Source organism: Octopus bimaculoides, chromosome 30, assembly GCF_046866305.1.
Source record: "Octopus bimaculoides isolate indiv1 chromosome 30, ASM4686630v1, whole genome shotgun sequence".
Lineage (NCBI taxonomy): Eukaryota > Metazoa > Mollusca > Cephalopoda > Octopoda > Octopodidae > Octopus > Octopus bimaculoides.
Genome location: NC_142957.1, coordinates 8,278,086 through 8,300,585, shown reverse-complemented (window position 1 = coordinate 8,300,585; position 22,500 = coordinate 8,278,086). Strand labels below are relative to the sequence as shown.

The 22,500-nt window shown below is 40.4% G+C and overlaps 1 protein-coding gene across 5 annotated transcripts in view; it reads right to left on the bottom strand.

Moving 5' to 3' along the window:
- Positions 1-22,500, bottom strand: part of LOC106881742 (uncharacterized) — a 59,021-nt gene that overhangs the window by 13,038 nt on the left and 23,483 nt on the right. For all 5 annotated transcript variants that reach the window (XR_016239121.1, XM_089345830.1, XM_089345828.1 and 2 more), the window contains 13 exons: positions 19,626-19,700; positions 18,640-18,778; positions 16,558-16,827; positions 13,408-14,148; positions 12,030-12,301; positions 10,716-10,979; positions 8,078-8,140; positions 7,301-7,427; positions 6,077-6,214; positions 4,509-4,575; positions 3,503-3,586; positions 2,257-2,326; positions 643-772 (listed from right to left, as the gene is read on the bottom strand). Coding sequence is in view for 4 of the 5 variants with exons in the window: in XM_089345830.1 (XP_089201956.1) it covers positions 643-772; positions 2,257-2,326; positions 3,503-3,586; positions 4,509-4,575; positions 6,077-6,214; positions 7,301-7,427; positions 8,078-8,140; positions 10,716-10,979; positions 12,030-12,301; positions 13,408-14,148; positions 16,558-16,827; positions 18,640-18,778; positions 19,626-19,700 (2,440 nt within the window). In the remaining variant the exon portion in view is untranslated. The remainder of the gene's footprint in view (positions 1-642; positions 773-2,256; positions 2,327-3,502; positions 3,587-4,508; positions 4,576-6,076; positions 6,215-7,300; positions 7,428-8,077; positions 8,141-10,715; positions 10,980-12,029; positions 12,302-13,407; positions 14,149-16,557; positions 16,828-18,639; positions 18,779-19,625; positions 19,701-22,500) is intronic.

Genomic DNA, 22,500 nt, shown 5'->3' with positions numbered 1-22,500 from the left:
TTAACGTCTGTTTTCCATGATGGCATGAGTTGGATAATTTCATTGGAGCTGATGAGGCAGAATACTGTACCAATCTCTGCTCTCTATGCATGGTTTCTGTCACTGTATGCCCCTTGCTAATGCCAATCACTTTACAGAATGTACTGGATGCTTATGTGGCACCAGTTTCCACTGAGATCACCAAGTAACTTGTGACAAAAACACCTCAACTGATGCGGAAGTGGTATAGAGGGACGTGGTTTTGTGCCAGGTGTAGAGTTAAGGGTGTGAGTATAGGGACAGAAACAGGTACCTTGCAGTAGAAAGGATAGATGGGTACCCCAATCAGAAAAAAAGAGAGGAGAGAGAGGAGAGAGAAAGAAGATGGTGGCGAAAAAGTGTTGAGACGTACCTTCAAAGTACATGTAGGTAAATACAAGCTGTTCCGTTGATCGGATCAACTGGAACCCTCGACGTCGTAAGCGACGGAGTGCCAACAATGCATGTACGAATGTATGAATGTGCGCACCTATGTGTGTATGCATGAATGTATGTGTTGTGGACACTCAAATATGGCTATGTATGAGAATGTTTTTCTCAATGAACAGTTCTACAACTCCAGTTTATTTACATTCACACAAAAACTGCTTTTTCTCTACTTACATGCGCTACCAGCAGATCTGGGTTTTAATTTTGAGACATAACTGGCATATTTCGCCAACATTATAGCATTTTTTTCCTCTCTCATGGCCTTAATGAAGAAGCACAGCCTCCTGACTAGTCTCTTGCAAATCTGTTTAATTAATTAGACAACAAGAACAAATCAATGATATATCAAATATAAATTTCCTACACCTGTTCCAATAATCCTCACATAATACCTCAGATATATCACAATACAGCAATATAAACGTGCACGATGTAAGAATCAAATTATCAAGGATATACAGGGTGCGGTGAATAAACTGTCGTCTAAATTAGGCAAAAATGAAAATAACACTGACATCTCATTTTAACATATATTTACCAAAATTACATAAAAATATCTTGAAAGACTAAAGAGTAAATTTATTCAATAAAATCGCTATTGGCTTCAACCATAGCCTCCAGACGACTTTGGAATCTCCTACAACTCTTCTGGACAGTTTCCTTGTTTAAGTTGGTGAATGCTGCCATAATCCTTTGCCTTTAGTTAACCTTCAGTGTTACAAGGAGTTTTGTTGATCTCTCGCTCAACTGCACCCCACACATAATAATCAAGGGGGTTGCAGTCTGGTGAGTTGGGTGGCCAGATGTTAGGGCTGATGCAGTCGCAGGAATTGTCTAACAGCCATGATTGGGTTATCCAGCTTGTGTGGCATGGTGCAGACTCCTGTTGCCAGACATAGGGTCTTCCAGCAGCCACCCTCTTGACCTGGGGCAGCACTACCTCCTCCAGGCATTTGATGTAGGCCTCTGTGTTGAGTGTGAGGCCGTGTGGAAAGATGAGGCATAACGTCACCATCGCTAGTAATCACTCGAAACATCATGATGTTGACTGGATGTTTGATTTTTATCACTCTCGGTACATGTTTTGGGGACATGGCAAGTCAACGGTTGTTCTGTGTGTTCACCATCTGTTCGTATTGGAGGTTCCAGCGCGAATGCCAAGTAGTACAGCATGTCCTTTCTGAATTTCTTGCAGAGTGAATAGCGTCATGATGATGTTTCTCAGAGATGGTGCCCAGCTGAACCTACTATACTGTGTAGTCCACAAACTCAAAAACAAACAATGTACATGCGCGAAATTAAAGGTATAAAATGGCGACAGTTTACCCATTGCAATCCCATGGTCATTCATGACAGAAGGGGGTCTCCTACTACTACTATTATTATTATTATTATTATTATTGTTAACAGCGTTTTGTCTGTTTTTATGATCAGAATTCAATATACACCGAGGTTGACTTTGCCTTTCATCCTTTCGGGGTCGATAAATTAAGTACCAGCTGAGTTCTGGGGTCGATGTAATCGACTAGTTCCCTACCTCAAAATTCCAGGCCTTGTGTCTATAGAAGAAATTATTATTTTGTGGTGCCCAACGATGGTAAAAATCAAAGGTTTCCTCAGTGAAATTTGAACTCAAAACACAAAGAGCTAGAACAAAACTGTCCGACGCTCTACCGATTCTGTGAATCTCTCATTCTGATCCTGTGACTCCATTTAATGGAGGGCGTAATGATGAAAATGAGGAACGAGAAAGGGGTGATGACAAAGCGGGTAGGCGTCTGTACTTACGTATCTGTTTCGGTCTGTTCGAGTATTCTTCACAAAGTCATAATAACCAGAATGCTTCTGACCTTTATAACTGAAAGACAGACAGACAGACAGACAGATAGATAGATAGATAGATAGATAGATAGATAGATAGATAGATAGATAGATAGATAGATAGATAGATAGATAGATAGATAGATAGATAGGAGACTGAGAGAGAGGGGGGAGAGAAGAGAGAGGGGAGAGAGAGGGGAGAGAGAGGGGAGAGAGAGGGGAGAGAGAGGGGAGAGAGAGGGGAGAGAGAGGGGAGAGAGAGGGGAGAGAGAGGGGAGGGAGAGAGGGGGGAGGGAGATATGGAGAGAGAGAGAGAGAAAGAGAGAGAGGGAGGGAGAGAGAGAGAGAAAGAGAGAGAGAAAGAGAGAGAGGGAGAGAGAAAGAAAGAGAGAGAGGGAGAGAGAGAGGGAGAGAGAGGGAGAGAGAGAGAGAGAGGGAGAGAGAGAGGGAGAGAGAGAGGTAGAGAGAGAAAGAGGGAAAGAAAGATGGAGAGAGAGAGGGGGAGAGAGAGAGAAAGAGAGAGATGGAGAGAGAGAGAGAAAGAGAGAGAGGGAGAGAGAGAGAAAGAGAGAGGGAGAGAGAGAAAGAGAGAGAGGGAGAGAGAGAGAGAGAGGGAGGGGAGAGAGAGAGGGAGAAAGAGAGAGAAGAGAGAGAGAGGAGAGAGAGGGGGAGAGGGAGAGATGGAGAGAGAGAGAAAAAGAGAGAAGGAGAGAGAGAGAGAAAGAGAGAGGGAGAGAGAGAGGGAGAGAGAGAGGGAGAGAGAGAGGGAGAGAGAGAGAGAAAGAGAGAGAGGGGGAGAGAGAGAAAGAGAGAGAGAGGGAGATAGAGAAAGAGAGAGAGAGGGAAGAGAGAAAGAGGGAAAGAAAGAGGGAGAGAGAGAGGGGGAGAGAGAGAGAAAGAGAGAGAAAGAGAGAGGGAGAAAGGGAGAAAGGGAGAAAGAGAGAGAGGAGAAAGAGAGAGAAAGAGAGAGAAAGAGAGAGAGAGGGAGAGAGGGAGAGAGAGAAAGAGAGAGAGAGAGAGAGAGAGAGAAAGAGAGGAGAGGGAGAGAGAGAAAGAGAGAGAGAGGGAGAGAGAGAAAGAGGGAAGAAAGAGGGAGAGAGAGGAGGAGAGAGAGAGAGAAAGAGAGAGAGAGAAAGAGAGATAGAGAGACAGACAGACAGACAGACAGACAACGATAATGACGTCAATAAAACTGCCTCAGAGCACAACTTACTAGTCCTTGGTAGCCAGCAGGGTTTCCTCAGACTTCGACAGCGAAAGACTGTCAGAAGGACATTCTGCCGGAACCAATGGTTTCCTGAAATAGAAGACAAAGAACGTTGTGTTGGCAACAGGCAGGATGAGGACAAGTATCTGTCAAATGTAAAAAAAAAAATGTAATAATTCCTCATCTCCTAAAATCCTAGTGTTTATGTCTGAATCAATCACATTGGCTTTGCCTATTGTGAAGTGACAACAAAACATGCTGGCAATATCTCATCACTGAAGATGAAAATGAGACTGTGAAGGTCTAGAAACTTTTATGAGAGAAATAGGAATTGTGTTATTTCAAACAGCAAGAAACACATTCAAAAAAATTGAGAGAAAAAAAGAAACATTGAAAAATATAAAACTAGACTAGCACCCACTACACTCTCGGAGTGGTTGGCGTTAGGAAGGGCATCCAGCTGTAGAAACTCTGCCAAATCAGATTGGAGCCTGGTGTAGCCATCTGGTTTCACCAGTCCTCAGTCAAATCGTCCAACCCATGCTAGCATGGAAAGCGGACGTTAAACGATGATGAGCTTGCTTACGAACCACATGGTTCCGGATTCATTCCCACTGCGTGGCACCTTGGGCAAGTGTCTTCTACTATAGCCTCGGGCCGACCAAAGCCTTGCGAGTAGATTTGGTAGACGGAAACTGAAAGCAGCCCGTCGTATATATATATATATATATATATATATATATATATATATATATATATATATATATGGCGTTAGGAAGGGCATCCAGCTGTAGAAACTCTGCCAAATCAGATTGGAGCCTGGTGTTGCCATCCGGTTTCACCAGTCCTTAGTCAAATCGTCCAACCCATGCTAGCATGGAGGGCGGACGTTAAACGATGATGATGATGTTGCTGGGGCGGTGGGTGTGAATTTATGGGTGTCACATGTATAATATGTCACATGTATAATATGTCATTTGTATAAGGTGTTACATGTATAATATGGACTTACATGGGATAGACTTTGATATCACGTATGCTGATTTTGCGCGGTCGGAGTGCATGGTAGAACTTGGAGTCTATGAAAAGAGTAAAAGAGCGAAACGATTTATACATACATACATACATACATACATACATACATACATACATGTGGAGGCGCAATGGCCCAGTGGTTAGGGCAGCGGACTCGCAGTCATAGGGATCGCGGTTTCGATTTCCAGACCGGGCGGTGAGTGTTTATTGAGCGAAAACACCTAAAGCTTCACGAGGCTCCGGCAGGGGGATGGTGGTGGCGAACCCTGCTGTACTCTTCCACCACAACTTTCTCTCACTCTTACTTCCTGTTTCTGTTTTGCCTGTAATTCAAAGGGGTCAGCCTTGTCACACTCTGTGTCACGCTGAATATCCCCGAAAACTACGTTAAGGGTACACGTGTCTGTGGAGTGCTCAACTGAATAATGACATACATACATACATACAACTCGAAGCGACAAGTCGCGTATTTGGCGTGGGAGACTATTTATCGAAAATACGATGAATAGTATCTCCAACTTTGGAGCCACAACTATCAGCCCTGTTAAATAACTGGTTAATCTTCAGATGAATTAACTGAGTGAGCCTTTTATTCAAGATCGTAGTGATTTTTGACTGAAACTTACCATGCAGAGAGTTACTACAGGCAACATGGCTGGACACAACATGAACATCATGTTGTTGTTGTTGTTGTTGTTGTTGGCACTCTGTCACTTACGACGTCGAGGGTTCCAGTTGATCCGATCAACGGAACAACCTGCTCGTTAAATTAACGTGCAAGTGGCTGAGCCCCTCCACACACACGTGAACCCTCAACGTAGTTCTCGGGGATATTCAGCGTGACACAGAGTGTGACAAGGCTGACCCTTTGAATTACAGGTACAAACAGAAACAGGAAGTAAGAGTGAGAGAAAGTTGTGGAGAAAGAGTACAGCAGGGTTCACCACAATCCCCTGTGAAATTAACGTGCATGTAGCTGAGCACTCCACAGACACGTGTACCCTTACCGTAGTTCTCGGGGGGAGATTCAGGCGTGACAAAGAGTGTGACAAGGCTGACCCCTTTGAATTACAGGCACCACAGAAACAGGAAGAAAGAGTGAGAGAAAGTTGTGGTGGAAGAGTACAGCAGGGTTCGCCACCACCATCCCCTACCGGAGCCTCGTGGAGCTTTTTGGTGTTTTCGCTCAATAAACACTCACAACGCCCGGTCTGGGAATCGAAACCGCGATCCTATAACCGCGAGTCCACTGCCCTAACCACTGGGCCATTGCGCCTCCACGGATTAACAGAAGCATGAAAGCATCTGTAAATATCTTTTGCTATTTGTTCCGAAACTTTTATGTTACGTGTTCATATCTCGCCGAAGCTAACTTTGTATTTTATCGATCTGTCGATAATAAATTAACAATCAACAAAATCCTGGAGGCCAGACAACAACATCAACAACAACATAAAAAAAAAAACAGAGAAAGGTAGACTGAAAGACAGACAGAGAAACAAACAGACACAAACAGAGAGAATATATTGCGTTTCATCCACTTACCAAACACTTTAGGGGTTCTGGGTTCGCTCATCTTTTTCCTCTTTGTTTTCGATTGTTTAGACATTATATAATAACCCACATTAGTAATGTCAGGGAGCTTTCTTAATTTATCGGGCTCTTTAACTTCGTGGACCTCCGCTGGCAAAAAGAGGCACGCAAGAAGAGAAAAGAAGCAGGAGTGTATTAGATCATTTCTATTACAAAGAAGTGGGAGGCATAGAATGGGTTGGTTGGAGGAGGAAGAGAGAGAGAGAGAGATGGAAAGTATGATTTTGTTAGAGGAAAAAAGTAGCAATGTTTATTTCTGCGTTTTCTTTCTGTTATCTCTTTATATACTATATACTACATACGTGGAAAATCGGTGTGTGTTTGTTTGTGGCGTTGTTAGCTAACTCCTCCTACATCGTTTTGTCGATTTTGATGAAACTTGACATGTGAATAGAACTCATGTCTGGAAACATCATGACATACTTAGATTGTTGAAAAAAATCGATAATACGGCCCCTGGAAGGGACCTTTATATCTCCTTCATAACATTTTTTGAAACACCCAACGGAAATAACCCATAGCACCTGTAAAATATTTTTGTCAAGCACTCAAGGGAAATAGCCTATTTCATTGTTCATATTCGATTACTTTGAATATTGATTTTTTGTGTGTCCTATTTCTAATTTTTGCAGACAATGTCACTTTTATACTTTATTTGACACGTGAGTAGAACTCATGTCTGGAAACCTCGTGACATACTTAGATTGTTGAAAAAAATCGATAATAGGGCCCTTCCAATGGATCCTTCTATCTACTTCATATTACTAATTTATTTAAGTAACCCAAGGGAAATAACCCATACCACCTGCAAATTTTAGCGAAGCAATCAATATTTGATTCTCACGATCAGCCGACCTCATTCTGCATTTCACTACTCACAGTTTTGAACTACTAAACACTATTATTGCACTTCCTTAATTTGAATCTTAAACCTTAAAGACTTCATTCATGCATTTCTATACATACATACTTTTTTGAATACTCATTACTCCGATAATTCTGCATTTTTACAGTCACACTTTTTCCATGACAGTAGATAATTTTTTTTATTTCACAACGTTTTTGTTGTGGCTTCATGCAGGCCCATTAAAAATCACACAAGGGTACAAGAGAAAGAGACTTAGAAAATGACAAATGGGGATTAGTTAAGGGTAAAGCCGTTAAGTTAATCCGTACGTGTGTAGAAGCAGAATTGCGAGAGGCACTGCAAGTTGAGAATGTCATTGGGACGGAGTTCCTGCGGGGCGATCCGACGCCTTACTTCAAATTGGGTCTTCTTTGAAAACAAAAAACCTTGCTTGTTCTGTTGGATTAGAAAACAAAACGTTAGAAAAGAACAATCAAGTTTTGTGCCCCAATACATAAAAGTTACAAGAGAAACAACGAAACTCCTTCTAATTCCAAAAATGGACCGAAGCCAAGGATTATGGCAGCATTCACCCAGAAGAGTTGCAGAAGGTTGCGAGGTCGTCTGGCGGCCGTGGTTGAAGCCAATGGCGATTTTATTGAATGAATTTAGTATTTCAAGATATTGTCATGTAATTTTGGTAAATATATCTGTTAAAATGAGATGTCAGCTGTTATTTTCGTTTTTGCGTAATTTAGACAATTTATTCACCATACCCAGCATATATATATATATATATATATATATATATATATATATATATATATATAGAGAGAGAGAGAGAGAGAGAGAGAGAGAGAGAGAGGGGGGGGAGGAAGGAAGGGAGGGAGGGAGAGATAAATTGATAGATAGATATACATATATATATATACATATATATACATACACATATATAAAGTGCACCGCTTTTTCAGAGCGACATAGAGGCATGCATACATACACACATACATGCACATACACACATATACACACAAATATGTATACATACAAACATGCACAAACACATGCGTTATACACAGATATATAATCACAATGTGGCTACATACCATCATATCTGAAAATATTCTCAAGTTGGTACTTCTGTACAGCTTCCAAGGCTTCAGCAACAACTAATAACATAAATATAAATTATAAATACTTACATGCATGTATATATATATATATATATATATATATATATATATATATATATATATTATCCTCCATTTTCTAATTGTTACACAAATTTTGGGTAAAATCTCCACTTTTACCCGCTCCTATTGATTGCACCTAGGATAGCACTAGTGTAGCAATAATTGGGTACCCTCCCAGCAGTATACTGGATAGATACTATCCCTTAGTGGGTTGAACCCCCAACCCCTAACTCTCTCACGTTTATATATATATATATATATATATATATATATATATATATATATATATATATATATATATATATATATATAATACAAATGATATATGAGCATATACATACATACATACATATATGTACATACCTACATCTACATGTATATATAGATGCATATCCGGGTACAGGACGTCAAAACCGTGGACAAAAAAGGAACGGGAACATAAACAAAGCACAAAAAACGGACTTATATATATATATATATATATATATATATATATATATATATATACATATACATATATAATACAAATAATACGTGGACAAAAAAGGAACGGGAACATAAACAAAGCACAAAAAACGGACTTTTATATATATATATATATATATATATATATATATATATATATATATATATATATATATATATATATATATATATAATACAAATAATATGTGAGTATATGCATATATACGTACATGTACATGTATATATAGATGCATATCTGGGTACAGGAAGTCACAAAAGAAACGTGGCCAAAATGAAAAACAGAACATAAACAAAGCACGGAAAACAAACAGGCCACATAGAGAACATTTCCTTCATCAGCTGCCCCTGTTCTAAACTAAGCGTTTCGAAGAGTTAGGGCAGGACGCATTGTTAGAATAGCTCTTTCCGCGACAGCAAATTAAATGAAATTTGTGATGCGGAGGAATTAAATGGCAAACAGAAAACACGACAGGAAAGCGAAACAGTGAAACAAACATGGAGGGCTGTTAGGCCAGACGAGAATATATATATATATATATATATATATTATATATATATATATATATATATATATATATATATATATATATATATTTGTTTTGCAAGATTTTTGATGTGAAATCGTGTGTTGAAACAGATGTTGTTGTACTTGGGGATGGTCATATTGCCAGTTTAGCCTATAAAAACACACGCACTGTATATTTGGTGTTAATTTGCTTCAGCTTTATATTACATTAATCTTAATCTTATTTCGGCCAGAGTTCTTTCGTCACACTTCTGTGACCTCATCAGTGGTCCTTTGTTTCCTTCTTTCTTATGTGTGTCTCACCTTGCTAACTATCAGCCATTTTGTATTTTGTATTCCTATTGTATGTGTCTACGCATGCGTGTCTTTCAATGTGTCTGTGTCTTTTGTAAGTACATGTGTTTGTATGGGGAGTGTCTGTATCACCTATATTCTCTGTTAATACGTGTTCGTTTGTTTTTGTTTTTATTTATTTATTTGTTCATGTGTGTGTTTTTTTTTTCGTTTTTTTTTTTTTAGAAAGAAGGAAACAAAGGACCACTGATGAGGTCACAGAAGTGTGACGAAAGAACTCTGGCCGAAATAAGATTAAGATTAATGTAATATAAAGCTGAAGCAAATTAACACCAAATATACAGTGCGTGTGTCTTTATTGGCTAAACTGGCAATATGACCATCCCCAAGTACAACAACACACACATATATATATATATATATATATATATATATATATATATATATATATATATATATACTGAACGCTGTGATGTGACGAACTTGAGGGGAAGAGAGAAGAAAGTTCGTGCTTCCTAGGCAGTGGCCAAGAGAGGAAAGGAAAGCAGTAGCCTCAGGTCACAGCCCGGAATTAATAGAAAGATGATCACGAGAGGAAAAGAAAGATGGACGAGGCTCACGTGTGAGCAACGAGAGAAAGAGAGTAAAGGAGAAAGAGGAGAGAGAGAGAGAGAGAGAGAGACAGATAGAAAAGGGGAAGGGGAGACAAAAAGGAATTAGAGAAAGGATGAGAGAGAAAACGATAGGGGAAGAGAACAGTATATATGTATATATACGTATATCTATCTATGTGTGTGTGTATAGATATGTATATATATATATATATATATATATATATATATATATATATATATATATATATATATATATACATATAATTATATATATACATACATGTATATATACACATGTATATATATATATATATATATATATATATATATATATATATATATATGTATATACGTATATGTATATATCTGTATGTGTGTATGTGTGTATATTCATATAAATACGTATATATATATAAACGTAAGAGAGTTAGGGGTTGGGGGCACAACCCACTAAGGGATAGTATCTATCCAGTATACTGCTGGGAGGGTACCCAATTATTGCTATGCTAGTGCTATACTAGGTGCAATCAATGGGAGCGGGTAAAAGTGGAGGTTTTACCCAAAATTTGTGTAACAATTAGAAAATGGAGGATATATGTGTATGTGTGTGTGTGTGTGTATACATACGTACCAGTGCTATTTCATACACCGTTTCAAGAAGCGTGTACTTATGTTGATTGCTGTCCCCAATCAGCAATGTGTTGACGCCATCTCTTATGAGGTCGGTCATGTGACTGGTAATCAAGGTTTCGCTTTTCATCAATATTATTATCAAGCGACTGGCAAAATGCGACATGAAGAACTTGCGGTAATTGTAATTGCTTACTGACATCATTTTGATAAATTTACAGAGCGTGTTCCATAATGCCAAGGTTTTCGCTTCGGTATCCATTTTCTGCAAAGAGAAAAATGCAAAAGAAAGTTACCTTCCCGACTCATAAGGGCCGGTTTCCCGGTTTCATGACGTATAAATTCCCCACCTGAACGGGACACCGGTCCGTGGCAGGATTATTCACTTTATGCCAGCTGAGTCGACTGGAGCAACGTGAAATGAGGTGTTTTGCTCGCGTCGCCCGGTCCAAGAATCGAAACCCCAGTCTTATGATCCTGAGTCCCTAACCACTAAGCCACGCGCCTCCACCAAGAAAAGAATAGATATCATATTTATATATATATATATATATATATATATATATATATATATATATATATATGTATATATATATATATATATATATATATATATATATGTATATATATATATATATATATATATATATATATATATATATATATATATATATGTATATATATATATATATATATATATATATATATATATATATATATATATATATATATATATATATATATATATATATATATATACTATATATATATATATATATATATATATATATATATATATATATATATACATATATATATATATATATATATATATATATATATATATATATATGTATATATATATATATATATATATATATATATATATATATATATATATATATATATATATATAATATATATATATATATATATATATACATATATATATATAAAGCAGGCGTGACTGTGGGGCAGGCGTAGCTGTGGGGGAATCGTGGTTGTGGGAGCAGGCGTGGTTGTGAAGCAGGCGTGGCTGTAGGAGCAGGTGTGGCTGTGGGAGCAGGCGTGGCTGTGAGACCAGGCGTGGCTGTGGGAGTAGGCGTGGCTGTGGGGAAAGGGTGGCTGTGGGAGAAGAAGTAACTGTGGAGGATGCAGATCATCTCCTCAATCTAGTATCAATCTGATAGTGGGGACATTAAGGAGTTAATCCTTCACCGCCACCACCACCACCATTACACACTTCCTCCTACACACACCTCCGTCCTCAACATCAACACCACCACCCTCATATATAAAAAAAAAAAACACTTACGTGGGCCACCAAGTATCTATTGAAGGGCTGACCGCTATTGAGATCCGAAGACAAGATCTTTACAATTCTGGTGGACAGCTTCGTCTGGAGATAAGCAGGGATTTCTTGGTTCCCGAACAGGAGCCGTCTCGTAGTGGCTGAGATGTCTTTCTTCATCTTGAGAGGGTTGACGACCGGGTTTACCTTCAGGGGCTCCAACTGGTTAGGTTTAGCGGCCGTATGTTCTAGTAAAGGACAGATGACGTCGGTTTTGCTGCTCGTCTGTGGCGTGTCTGAGAATGGAGTAAGATTTAAGCGATGTAGTGGCTCTCATTCTTCCCCACTCCCGCCTCCCCTACGCCCCAACACCACCACACCACACACCACCACGCCACACACCACCACACCACCATACCACCACACCATCACACCACACACCACACACCACACCACACCACACACCACACCACACCACCACACCAAACACCATACACCACCATACCACACCATACCACATCCCACTAGTCCGCACACACTAGCACTGACCACTTCCCAGCACCTACACCATCTATCGGTGTCTTTTTTGCTGAACTGCTAAGTTACGGGGGCCGTAATCACACCAACACTGGTTGTCAAGCTGTGGTGAGGGACAGATACACTCACACACACACACACGCACACACACACACACACACACACACACACACAAACACACGCACACACACACAAATAGATATATATACGACAAGCTTCTTTCAGTTTCCATCTACCAAATCCACTTACAAGGCTTTGATTAGTCAGAGGTTATAGTAGAAGACACTTTGCTCAATGTGTCACGCAGTGGGACTGAACCTGGTACCAGGCTTAGCAAAAAAACTTAAGTACTGGGGTCGATTCATACGACTAAAAATCCTTCCAGGCAGTGCCCCAGCTTAGCCGCAGTTTAATGGCTGAAACATGTGGAGGCGCAATGGCCTAGTGGTTAGGGCAGAGGACACGCGGTCATAGGATCGCGGTTTCGATTCCCAGACCGGGCGTTGTGAGTGTTTACTGAGCGAAAACACCTAAAAGCTCCACGAGGCTCCGGCAGGGGACGGTGGCGAACCCTGCTGTACTCTTCCACCACAACTTTCTCTCACTCTTTCTTCCTGTTTCTGTTGTGCCTGTAATTCAAAGGGTCAGCCTTGTCACACTCTGTGTCACGCTAAAATATCCCCCCCCCCGAGAACTACGTTAAGGGTACACGTGTCTGTGGAGTGCTCAGCCACTACTTGCACGTTAATTTCACGAGCAGGCTGTTTCCGTTGATCGGATCAACTGGAAACCCTCGACGTCGTAAGCGACGGGAGTGCCAACAATGGCTGAAACAAGTAAAAGAGAAAAGGGACAGACGACTTACCTTCTTCAGAAGTGTCGCGGTTCTCTTTCTCATTCTCTCCTACTTCTTCCCAGATAGTGTCCATGGTCGCATCGATATTAAACGGCCGTAAACCATGCCCGCCTTTCGGTTCCGTGTGGTAATTGCAATGAATTTCAGCCTCCGGATGAATGTCTTTGATGGCCGCGTTCACGTCCAACACGAATCGCGGATTCCAGTAGTTCATGAGCGTCAAAGAGAGGATGCGATTCAAATGCGACAGCGCCGTCTTCGGTTCGTTCAGAAAGTCGGTGTAGTCAAACAGCGTCTGCACGTAGCCGATGCCATCGAACATGACCGGATGGACAACGGTGCTGTTGTTTGTGATGTTACGATTGTTGGTAGAAATGTTGCTCTGGTTTTTGCTGCCGTTCGTCGATGGATTGCTCTCGTTTTTGCAGCCGTTCGTCGATGGATTGCTCTCGTTTTTGCAGCCGTTCGTCGATGGATTGCTCTCGTCTTTGCAGCCGTTCATCGATGGATTGCTCTCGTTCTTGTCGCTATCGGTTGATGTATGGCTTTGCTTCCAGTCATCATTATTGATCGAGGCATTGCTGAGGTCCTTGCCGTTATCAACCGAAATATTACTGCGTTGGTTCTCGTCGTTGTCGTCCATCGAGGTACTGCTTCGGTGTTCGTTGTCAGTGGTGGCGGCGGTTGTGGATAGGGTTGACAGGTAACTGTCGTCACTCTCAGGTGAATGGTACGTGTTGCGGTATTTTTCTTGAGTTTGTTGTTTGAGACGCAATGAAGTAGAAATAAAACGTCAATGACAAAAAAAAAAAAAAAAAAAATTACCGGCTAAAAAGGGCAAACAATAGGGGACTAATGAATGGTGTGAAAAGGAGAGGAAAGTAAAATATTAAGCACATATAAAAATCGCATTAATATTTTGGTGAGTGTCTGTGTGTGTGTAGAGAGAGAGAGAGAGAGAGAGAGAGAGATAGGCAGGAAGAGATGGATGGAGATAGATAGATAGATAAATAGATAGATAGATAGAAAGATAGATAGATATCTTTTTATTATAGCCACACAGGGCTAAATACAGAAAAATGGACAAATTACAAAGTAGGGCTTTTCTTTGGGGGGGGGGCGATAATTTCGATCAAAAGGGATCGCGGAAAAAAGGGGGGGATTTCGATCAAAAGGGATCGCGGGAAGAAAATAAAAACGTGGGGGGGGGCGATCAATAGGGATCGTGTATCACAGTCAATGTAAAAAACGGGGAACAGATTAGGTTTATCCGTGGAGAGAAAAGCCTACGGAAAAGACCACGGTCACCTCAGGCTTTTTTTTTTTTTAAAGGTACATGAAAGTATGTACCTTCTCTCTTTTTGTCTCTTTTTGTTACAAGTCTATGCTTAAAATGGTGTCGTCTTTCATTCTTACCATTCTTGCCACATTTACCCATTTTTTATTGAAACTTTCATTCGACAACACTTTCCTCTCTATCCTCATCCTCCTTTTCAAGTGGTACTTGAAAAAGTTGACGAGGGACTGACCAGAGAGGAAAGTATTTGTTTGTAGACCTTTCAAACGCGTCCACCACACGCATTCTTTTGCCATAGCTATCAGTGTTACAAAAACCGTTTTTCCTTCCCGTTTAAAGGAAGGTGGCGGAACAATATTCACGATAGACTCGGCTGATAAGTGGGCTCGTCCCACACGCGACAACAGCCGTTCGACGAAGGTCCACAGCTCTGAAATATCTGGACACTGCACGAGTGCGTGCAGAACGGTTTCGTCGCTCTGACCGCATCTCGGGCAGGTCGGTCCGGTGGTTTTCGAACCGTGTCTGTAGATCTTCTCTCGAACTGGTAGTGCGTCTCGATAGCATTGCCAAGCCAGGGATCTCTGGAAATTATCCATAGGCCCCGGCCCGAACGTCGTCTTGAAAAGGCGGGTTAGGAATTTCTCGTCGACACCCAGGTTTGCCCAGAGAGTGTCATCAGACCTCCCCTCCACTAGTCCTCTATAGAACGCATTGGTCGTTTGGAAGTTGCACAAGTTTGATCCCGGACGGCAGAGCTGTTGTAGAGCTTGGCGACACTCGCGGTGCCAATCGCCCAGTTTCGGTCTCTTCCTGATCCAATGTTTGCAGTTCGGTGAGTGAGACGAGCTGCGGGAAGGCGTGCCTCACAAACGGCGCCCACACCTGATAGATAGATAGATAGATAGATAGATAGATAGATAGATAGATAGATAGATAGATAGCAATATGTAAGTTCGATCCAAGGATCCGAATCTAGGAAGTTAGTAAGCTTCGAGCAAGAATGCTGCCATACAGAAGGCGAAAGGTGAACAATATAGGATAAAGAGAGTATATGACATCGTCTTCGTCTCGTATTGGAATCAGAGGAAATTTTGAGAAGATGACAGTCACTGTACAACTCAGGGTTTAGCAATGAAAGATGCTGAAAGCACTTTCCCTCGTGCTTTCTCATGCTTACTCCCTCCCTTTAACTGTCTCCTTCCTTACTCTCTTTCCCTCTCTCTCCGTCCCTCTCCCCTTTCTCCTTCTCCCCAACTCTTTCCATCTCTTTCTCCCCATCTCCCTCCCCTCTCTCTCCCTCCTACTCTCCCCTCTCTCTCTCTCTCTCTCTCTTCTCTCCTTCTCCCCATCTCTCCCCTATCTTTCTCCCCCTCTCTCCTCTCTTTCTCCTCTCTCTCTGTCTCCCCCTCTCTTTCCCCATCTCTCTCTCTCTCTCCATCTCTCTCTCCCTCCGCTATCTCTCGCCCTCTCTCTCCCCCCTATTCCCTTCTCCCCCACCCCTCTCTCCTTCTCTTTCTCCCCATCCCTCTCCTCCCTTTCTCCCCTCTCTCCCATTCTCTCCCCTCTCTCTCTCTCTCTCTCTCTCTCTCTATCTCTCTCTCTCTCCTTCTCTTTCTCCCCATCCCTCTCCTCCCTTTCCCCCCTCTCTCCCATTCTCTCCCCTCTCTCTCTCTCCTTCTCTTTCTCCCCATCCCTCTCCCCCTCCCCCTCTCTCTCCTCTCTTTCTCCCCATCCCTCTCCTCCCTTTCCCCCCTCTCTCCCATTCTCTCCCCTCTCTCTCTCTCTCTCTCTCTCTCTCTCCTCTCTCCTCTCTCTCTCTCTCTCTCTCTCTCTCTCTCTCTCTCTCTCCCTCTACTCACCTGAGAAATAATGTAACTTCGTGCTCTCGTTGATCTCAAACTCAGACCCCGACGCGAAGTAAGTCATCCGCAGATGGTTATGAAGGTCCAGTCGAGCTTGGACGCTAGTGTCATCGTTGCAATAGTCATCGATGTCCAGCATACAGCGCCACACACGTTCTCCACCAGAATCCATCAGCGACAATTTAAACAGCTGCATACCGGTGTAGCTGCTAAACATGTTCTCGAGGAGCTGCACTATGCTGAGTTTGAAGCTATCGCAGCCCCAATCTGCCGGGAAACAAAGAAGTACGATATTAGATACACACGTATGCATGCATATGGAACTGGCGAGGGTGCCACATAAAAAGCATTGGAGAGGGTGTCACGTAAGAAGCACTGATGATGGTGCCACGTAAGAAGCACTGATGATGGTGCCACGTAAAAAGCAGTGGTGATGGTGCCATGTAAAAAGCATTGGAGAGGGTGCCACGTAAGAAGCACTGATGATGGTGCCACGTAAGAAGCACTGGTGATGGTGCCACGTAAAAAGCAGTGGTGATGGTGCCACGTAAGAAGCATTGGAGAGGGTGCCACGTAAAAAGCACTGATGATGGTGCCACATAAAAAGCACTGATGATGGTGCCACGTAAAAAGAACTGGTGATGGTGCCACATAAAAAGCACTGATGGTGCCATATAAGAAGCAGTGGTGATGGTGCCACGTAAAAAGCACTGATGGTGCCACACAAAAAGCACTTGTGATGGTGCCACATAAAAAGCACTGGTGATGGTGCCACATAAAAAGCAGTGGTGATGGTGCCACATAAAAAGCACTGATGGTGCCATATAAGAAGCAGTGGTGATGGTGCCACGTAAAAAGCACTGATGGTGCCACACAAAAAGCACTGGTGATGGTGCCACATAAAAAGCACTGGTGATGGTGCCACATAAAAAGCAGTGGTGATGGTGCCACATAAAAAGCACTGGCGATGGTGCCACATAAAAAGCACTGGTGATGGTGCCACGTAAGAAGCACTGGTGATGGTGCCACGAAAAAAAAGCACTGGCGATGGTGCCACATAAAAAGCACTGGTGATGGTATCACGTAAAAAGCACTGGTGATGGTGTCGCATAAAAAGCAGTGGTGATGGTGCCACGTAAAAAGCACTGGTGATGGTTCCACATAAAATGGTTGGCGATAAGAAAGACATCCACCTACAGAAACCATGTCAAAACAGAAGGGAACTTGGTTCAGTTCCTGTTCTTGCCAGCTCCTGTCAAACCGTCCAACCTATGCTAGAGCGCACAATGTTCCTGAGGGTCGGCAATGGTCTTCCTCGGTCACGAGTGGACAGCCATCATATATATATATATATATATATATATATATATATATATATATATATATATATATACAGAGAGAGAGAGAGAGAGAGAGAGAGAGACAGATAGACAGACAGATAGATAAGTTCCTACAAAATTTATAAATGTATGTGTTTGCTGAAACATGTGTACATATGTATACGTTCTATGTATTACTACGATCAAACAGATCCCAAACAGACTTGAGTTGATCTCCATCTGCAGGATTTACATTAATCATTTTTTAAAAATCCAGTAAATTTGGCGTGAGAAATAGAAAAATCCAATATTTCAGACTGAGTCCTTCTTCATGGGAATAGGCGAAAGCAGAGAAATCGATGAGAAACAGTTGAGTTTTGCATCCTCGCTGTGTGTGTATATATATGTAGAGAAACGACCGTGCGAACCAAAGAAGAATGGTGACGAATGGGAACAGGCTCCTTTTAACGCGTCGCACGGCCGACACAAAAATATGATATGTTATAATACTATAAACATAAAGAATTCGCATGTGAAATGCGAGGAAAATGCCAGGAAGGAAAAGATAGGGAGTCAACCGGTAAAGATGTATAACAGTAAGGTTTATTAGAGCATTAAACTGTATGTCTGTGTGTGAGTGTGAATGCGACATAATGAAACACACTACATATATATATATATATATATATATATATATATATATATATATATATATATATATATATATATATATATATGAGCATATCTAAATTCTACTTACCAATATACGTAACGAGATCATTAAGAGGCGTTTTCCGTAGCATTGTACACATTCTGTACTCGTAGTAAAACCTTGTTCGGAAAAAACCAGGGAAACGTTCAACTTCGAGCCATTCTTGTAGCTTCTGAGGTGTGAGATTCTGGAAGATAGTCATTAAAATCATTAACAGATAACGGGTTAATTAGAGGAAAGCATCCAACAGTTAACACCAGAAAACAAACCTTAATTAACTATATTATTCTTTTACTTGTTTCAGTCATTTGACTGCGGCCATGGTGGAGCACCGCCTTTAGTCGAGCAAATCGACTCCAAGACTTATTCTTTGTACTCCTAGTACTTATTCTATCGGTCTCTTTTGCCGAACCGCTAAGTTACGGAGACGTAAACACATCAACATCGGTAGCTAAGCTATGGTTGAGGGACAAACACAGACACCAAAGCATATATATATATATATATATATATACGACGGGCGTCTTTCAGTTTCCGTCTACCAAATCCACTGACAAGGCTTTGGTCAGCCCGAGGCTGTAGAAGACACTTGGCCAAGGTGCCACGCATTGGGACTGAACCCGGAACCGTGTGCATGTGGTTGGGAAGCAAGCTAGTTACCACACAGCCACACCTGCGCCTGTATGTATATATATATATATATATATATATATATATATATATATATATATATATATATATATATATATATATATATATATATATATATATATATATATATATATATATATATATATATATATATATATATATATATATATATATATATATATATATATATATATATATATATATATATATATATATATATATATATATATATAATATATATATATATATATATATATATATATAATATATATATAATATATGTCTGTGTGTATATATATATACACATATATATAGGACAGATATCATACTCGATTAGATTCCAAAATAACACAAGTGGATTTATCATGATTTGAACTACTTACCTCGTATTCGTGGAAACGGGAATTCACAACAAATTCCATCTCATTAAATCGGTAAATCATTCCATATCCGAAAATCTAAGAATGGAGATAATGAAGAAAAATATATACGTGTCTAAAGAGAATTTATCGAAAAATACGACGTGTTGTCAATGATACTACACGTTTGTGTATGAAGTTTGCTGATAAGGTCCAATAAGGCAGACACATAACTGGTTTTATTTCCCTTACAAAAAAAAAAAACAGTTCTGCTTTGTTGATGAAGTCTAATATGGTAAAAACACAATAGAATTTATCTTCTTTCCAAAAAGGTTAGTTATAGTTCGCTGACGAAGTTCAATGAAGCAGAAACAGGGCTGGAATTATCTCTCATACAATGTTAAGTTCTCTGATTAGGTCCAGTGCAGAAAGAATACGAATGAATTTATCTCCTTTACAAAAATCAGTTCAACTTCACTGTTGAGGTCCAAAGAAGCAAAAACCCAACGTGATTTACCTCCCTTATAAAGACCAATCAAAAATAGACTGCTATACAGTGAAAGTCTCTTTAGCTACAATGGTGACAACACTACCTATCTATATTTCACACCTTTATACCTCTCTCTCTCTCTCTCTCTGTCTGTCTGTCTGTCTGTCTCTCTCTCTCTCTCTCTCTCTCTCTCTCTCTCTCTATCTATCTATCTATCTCTCTCTCCTATCATTATAGTGAAAGTCTATTTTTTAAAGTATGTATTGTGTTGTCTCTATGTTGAAAGACATACAGAAACATACACACACAGAAACGCACGCACGCACACACACACACACACACACACACACACTCTTTCTCTCTTTCTCTCTCTACACACACGTACACACGCTCCACACACACGTACACACGCTCCACACACACACACACACACACACACACACACACACACACACAACCACAAACAACTATCCATATTTTTATATCTTTTATTCTTTTACTTGTTTCAGTCATTCGACTACGGCCATGCTGGAGCACTACCTTGAAGGATTTTAGCCGAACAAATGACCTCAGGACTTATTTCTTTTAAGCTTGGTACTTATTCTACATACATACATACATACATACATACATACATACATACATACATATCTATATAGATATACATACATACATATCTATATAGACACACTTATACCGGTAAGTGTGTTAAATTATGAGGCACTAATATATATATATATATATATATATATATATATATATATATATATATATATATATGCATATATGTGTGTGTGTATGCGTATACATACATACATATATATATATATATATATATATATATACAGTCTCTCTATATATATATACATAATCACACACCCCCACGTGCACAAATACACACATGTTATTGCTAGTGGTAGTGGCACCGGTGACACAGAACCAATCGCATTACCATTCCAGACACCAGCATCACAAAAACTAGACGGCCGTCTTAACAGACGAACCATTGTGAATTCTTTACAATTCAACTTCAAACATGAAAGACGGACTCTCCACCTCCACCTCACAAATAATTCTATCTCTATCTCCTCTTTATTGTCTTTAACAACATCAGAAGCAACAATTCTTGCATATTAAAATGGTGTCTTTTGCAAGAGTTCCTTCCTGATATTGTGTAAAGACCAAAAGTTTTGCAAAATTCATTTTGTTCAATTTTTCTAATCTGTCTTGATATTCAAAGTGATTTCTTGTCGGAGAATTTACACAAAACATTGTCTGCTTCCGACAATTCCATTCTCTTCAACTGCGTAAAGATTCTTCTGCTCTTTTACTTGTTTTGCCCACTAGTCTACGGCCATGCTGCAGCATTACCTTTAAGGGGTTTAAGCCAATGAAATCGACCCGATGCAAAATGAGGGAAAGCAAAGAATAGGGATTTTCGCACAATGAATATTTAAGTATAGATATATAGTTACTTGTGGAGGCGCAATGGTCCAGTGGTTAGGGTAGCGGACTCGCGGTCATAGGATCGCGGTTTCGATTCCCACACCGGGCGTTGTGAGTGTTTATTGAGCGAAAACACCTAAAAGCTCCACGAGGCTCCGGCAGGGGATGGTGGCGAACCCTGCTGTACTCTTTCACCACAACTTTCTCTCACTCTTACTTCCTGTTTCTGTTTGTACCTGTAATTCAAAGGGTCAGCCTTGTCACACTCTGTGTCACGCTGAATATCCCCGAGAACTACGTTAAGGGTACACGTGTCTGTGGAGTGCTCAGCCACTTGCACGTTAATTTCACGAGCAGGCTGTTTCCGTTGATCGGATCAACTGGAAACCCTCGACGTCGTAAGCGACGGAGTGCCAACAACAATATAGTTACTTATATTAATAGATGCAACTTACACAGGATACAAACGACAAAGAAAATTTAAAAGGGTAGGGGGCAAAAAAGCTGTTATAAGTCCAACAGCTGTTTCTGGGGGCTTGGAGATCCATCATAATGTTCATCACAATATACAGGCCATAATATTGTTCTAATACTTGTCAACATAAAAAGAATTTCTTGTACAAGAATTTACACAAAACATTGGTTCTGACACTTGCCATTCCCTTCAGCCTTGCAAAGATTCTTGCGGCCATGCTGGAACACCACACTGAAGATGATTAGACAAACAAGTCGACCCCAGAACTTATTTTTCTGATCTGTCCCGATATTTAAAATGGTTTCTTGTAAAAAAAAATTTACACAAAACATTGTCTGGTTCCAGTACTTCCATTCTCTTCAGCTCTGCAAAGATTCTTTTATTCGTTTTACTCATTGGACTGCGGTCATGCTGGGGCACCACCTTGAAGGCATTTACTCAAACAAATTGAAGTCAGTCCTTACTTTTCTAAGCTTTGTCAGCATAAA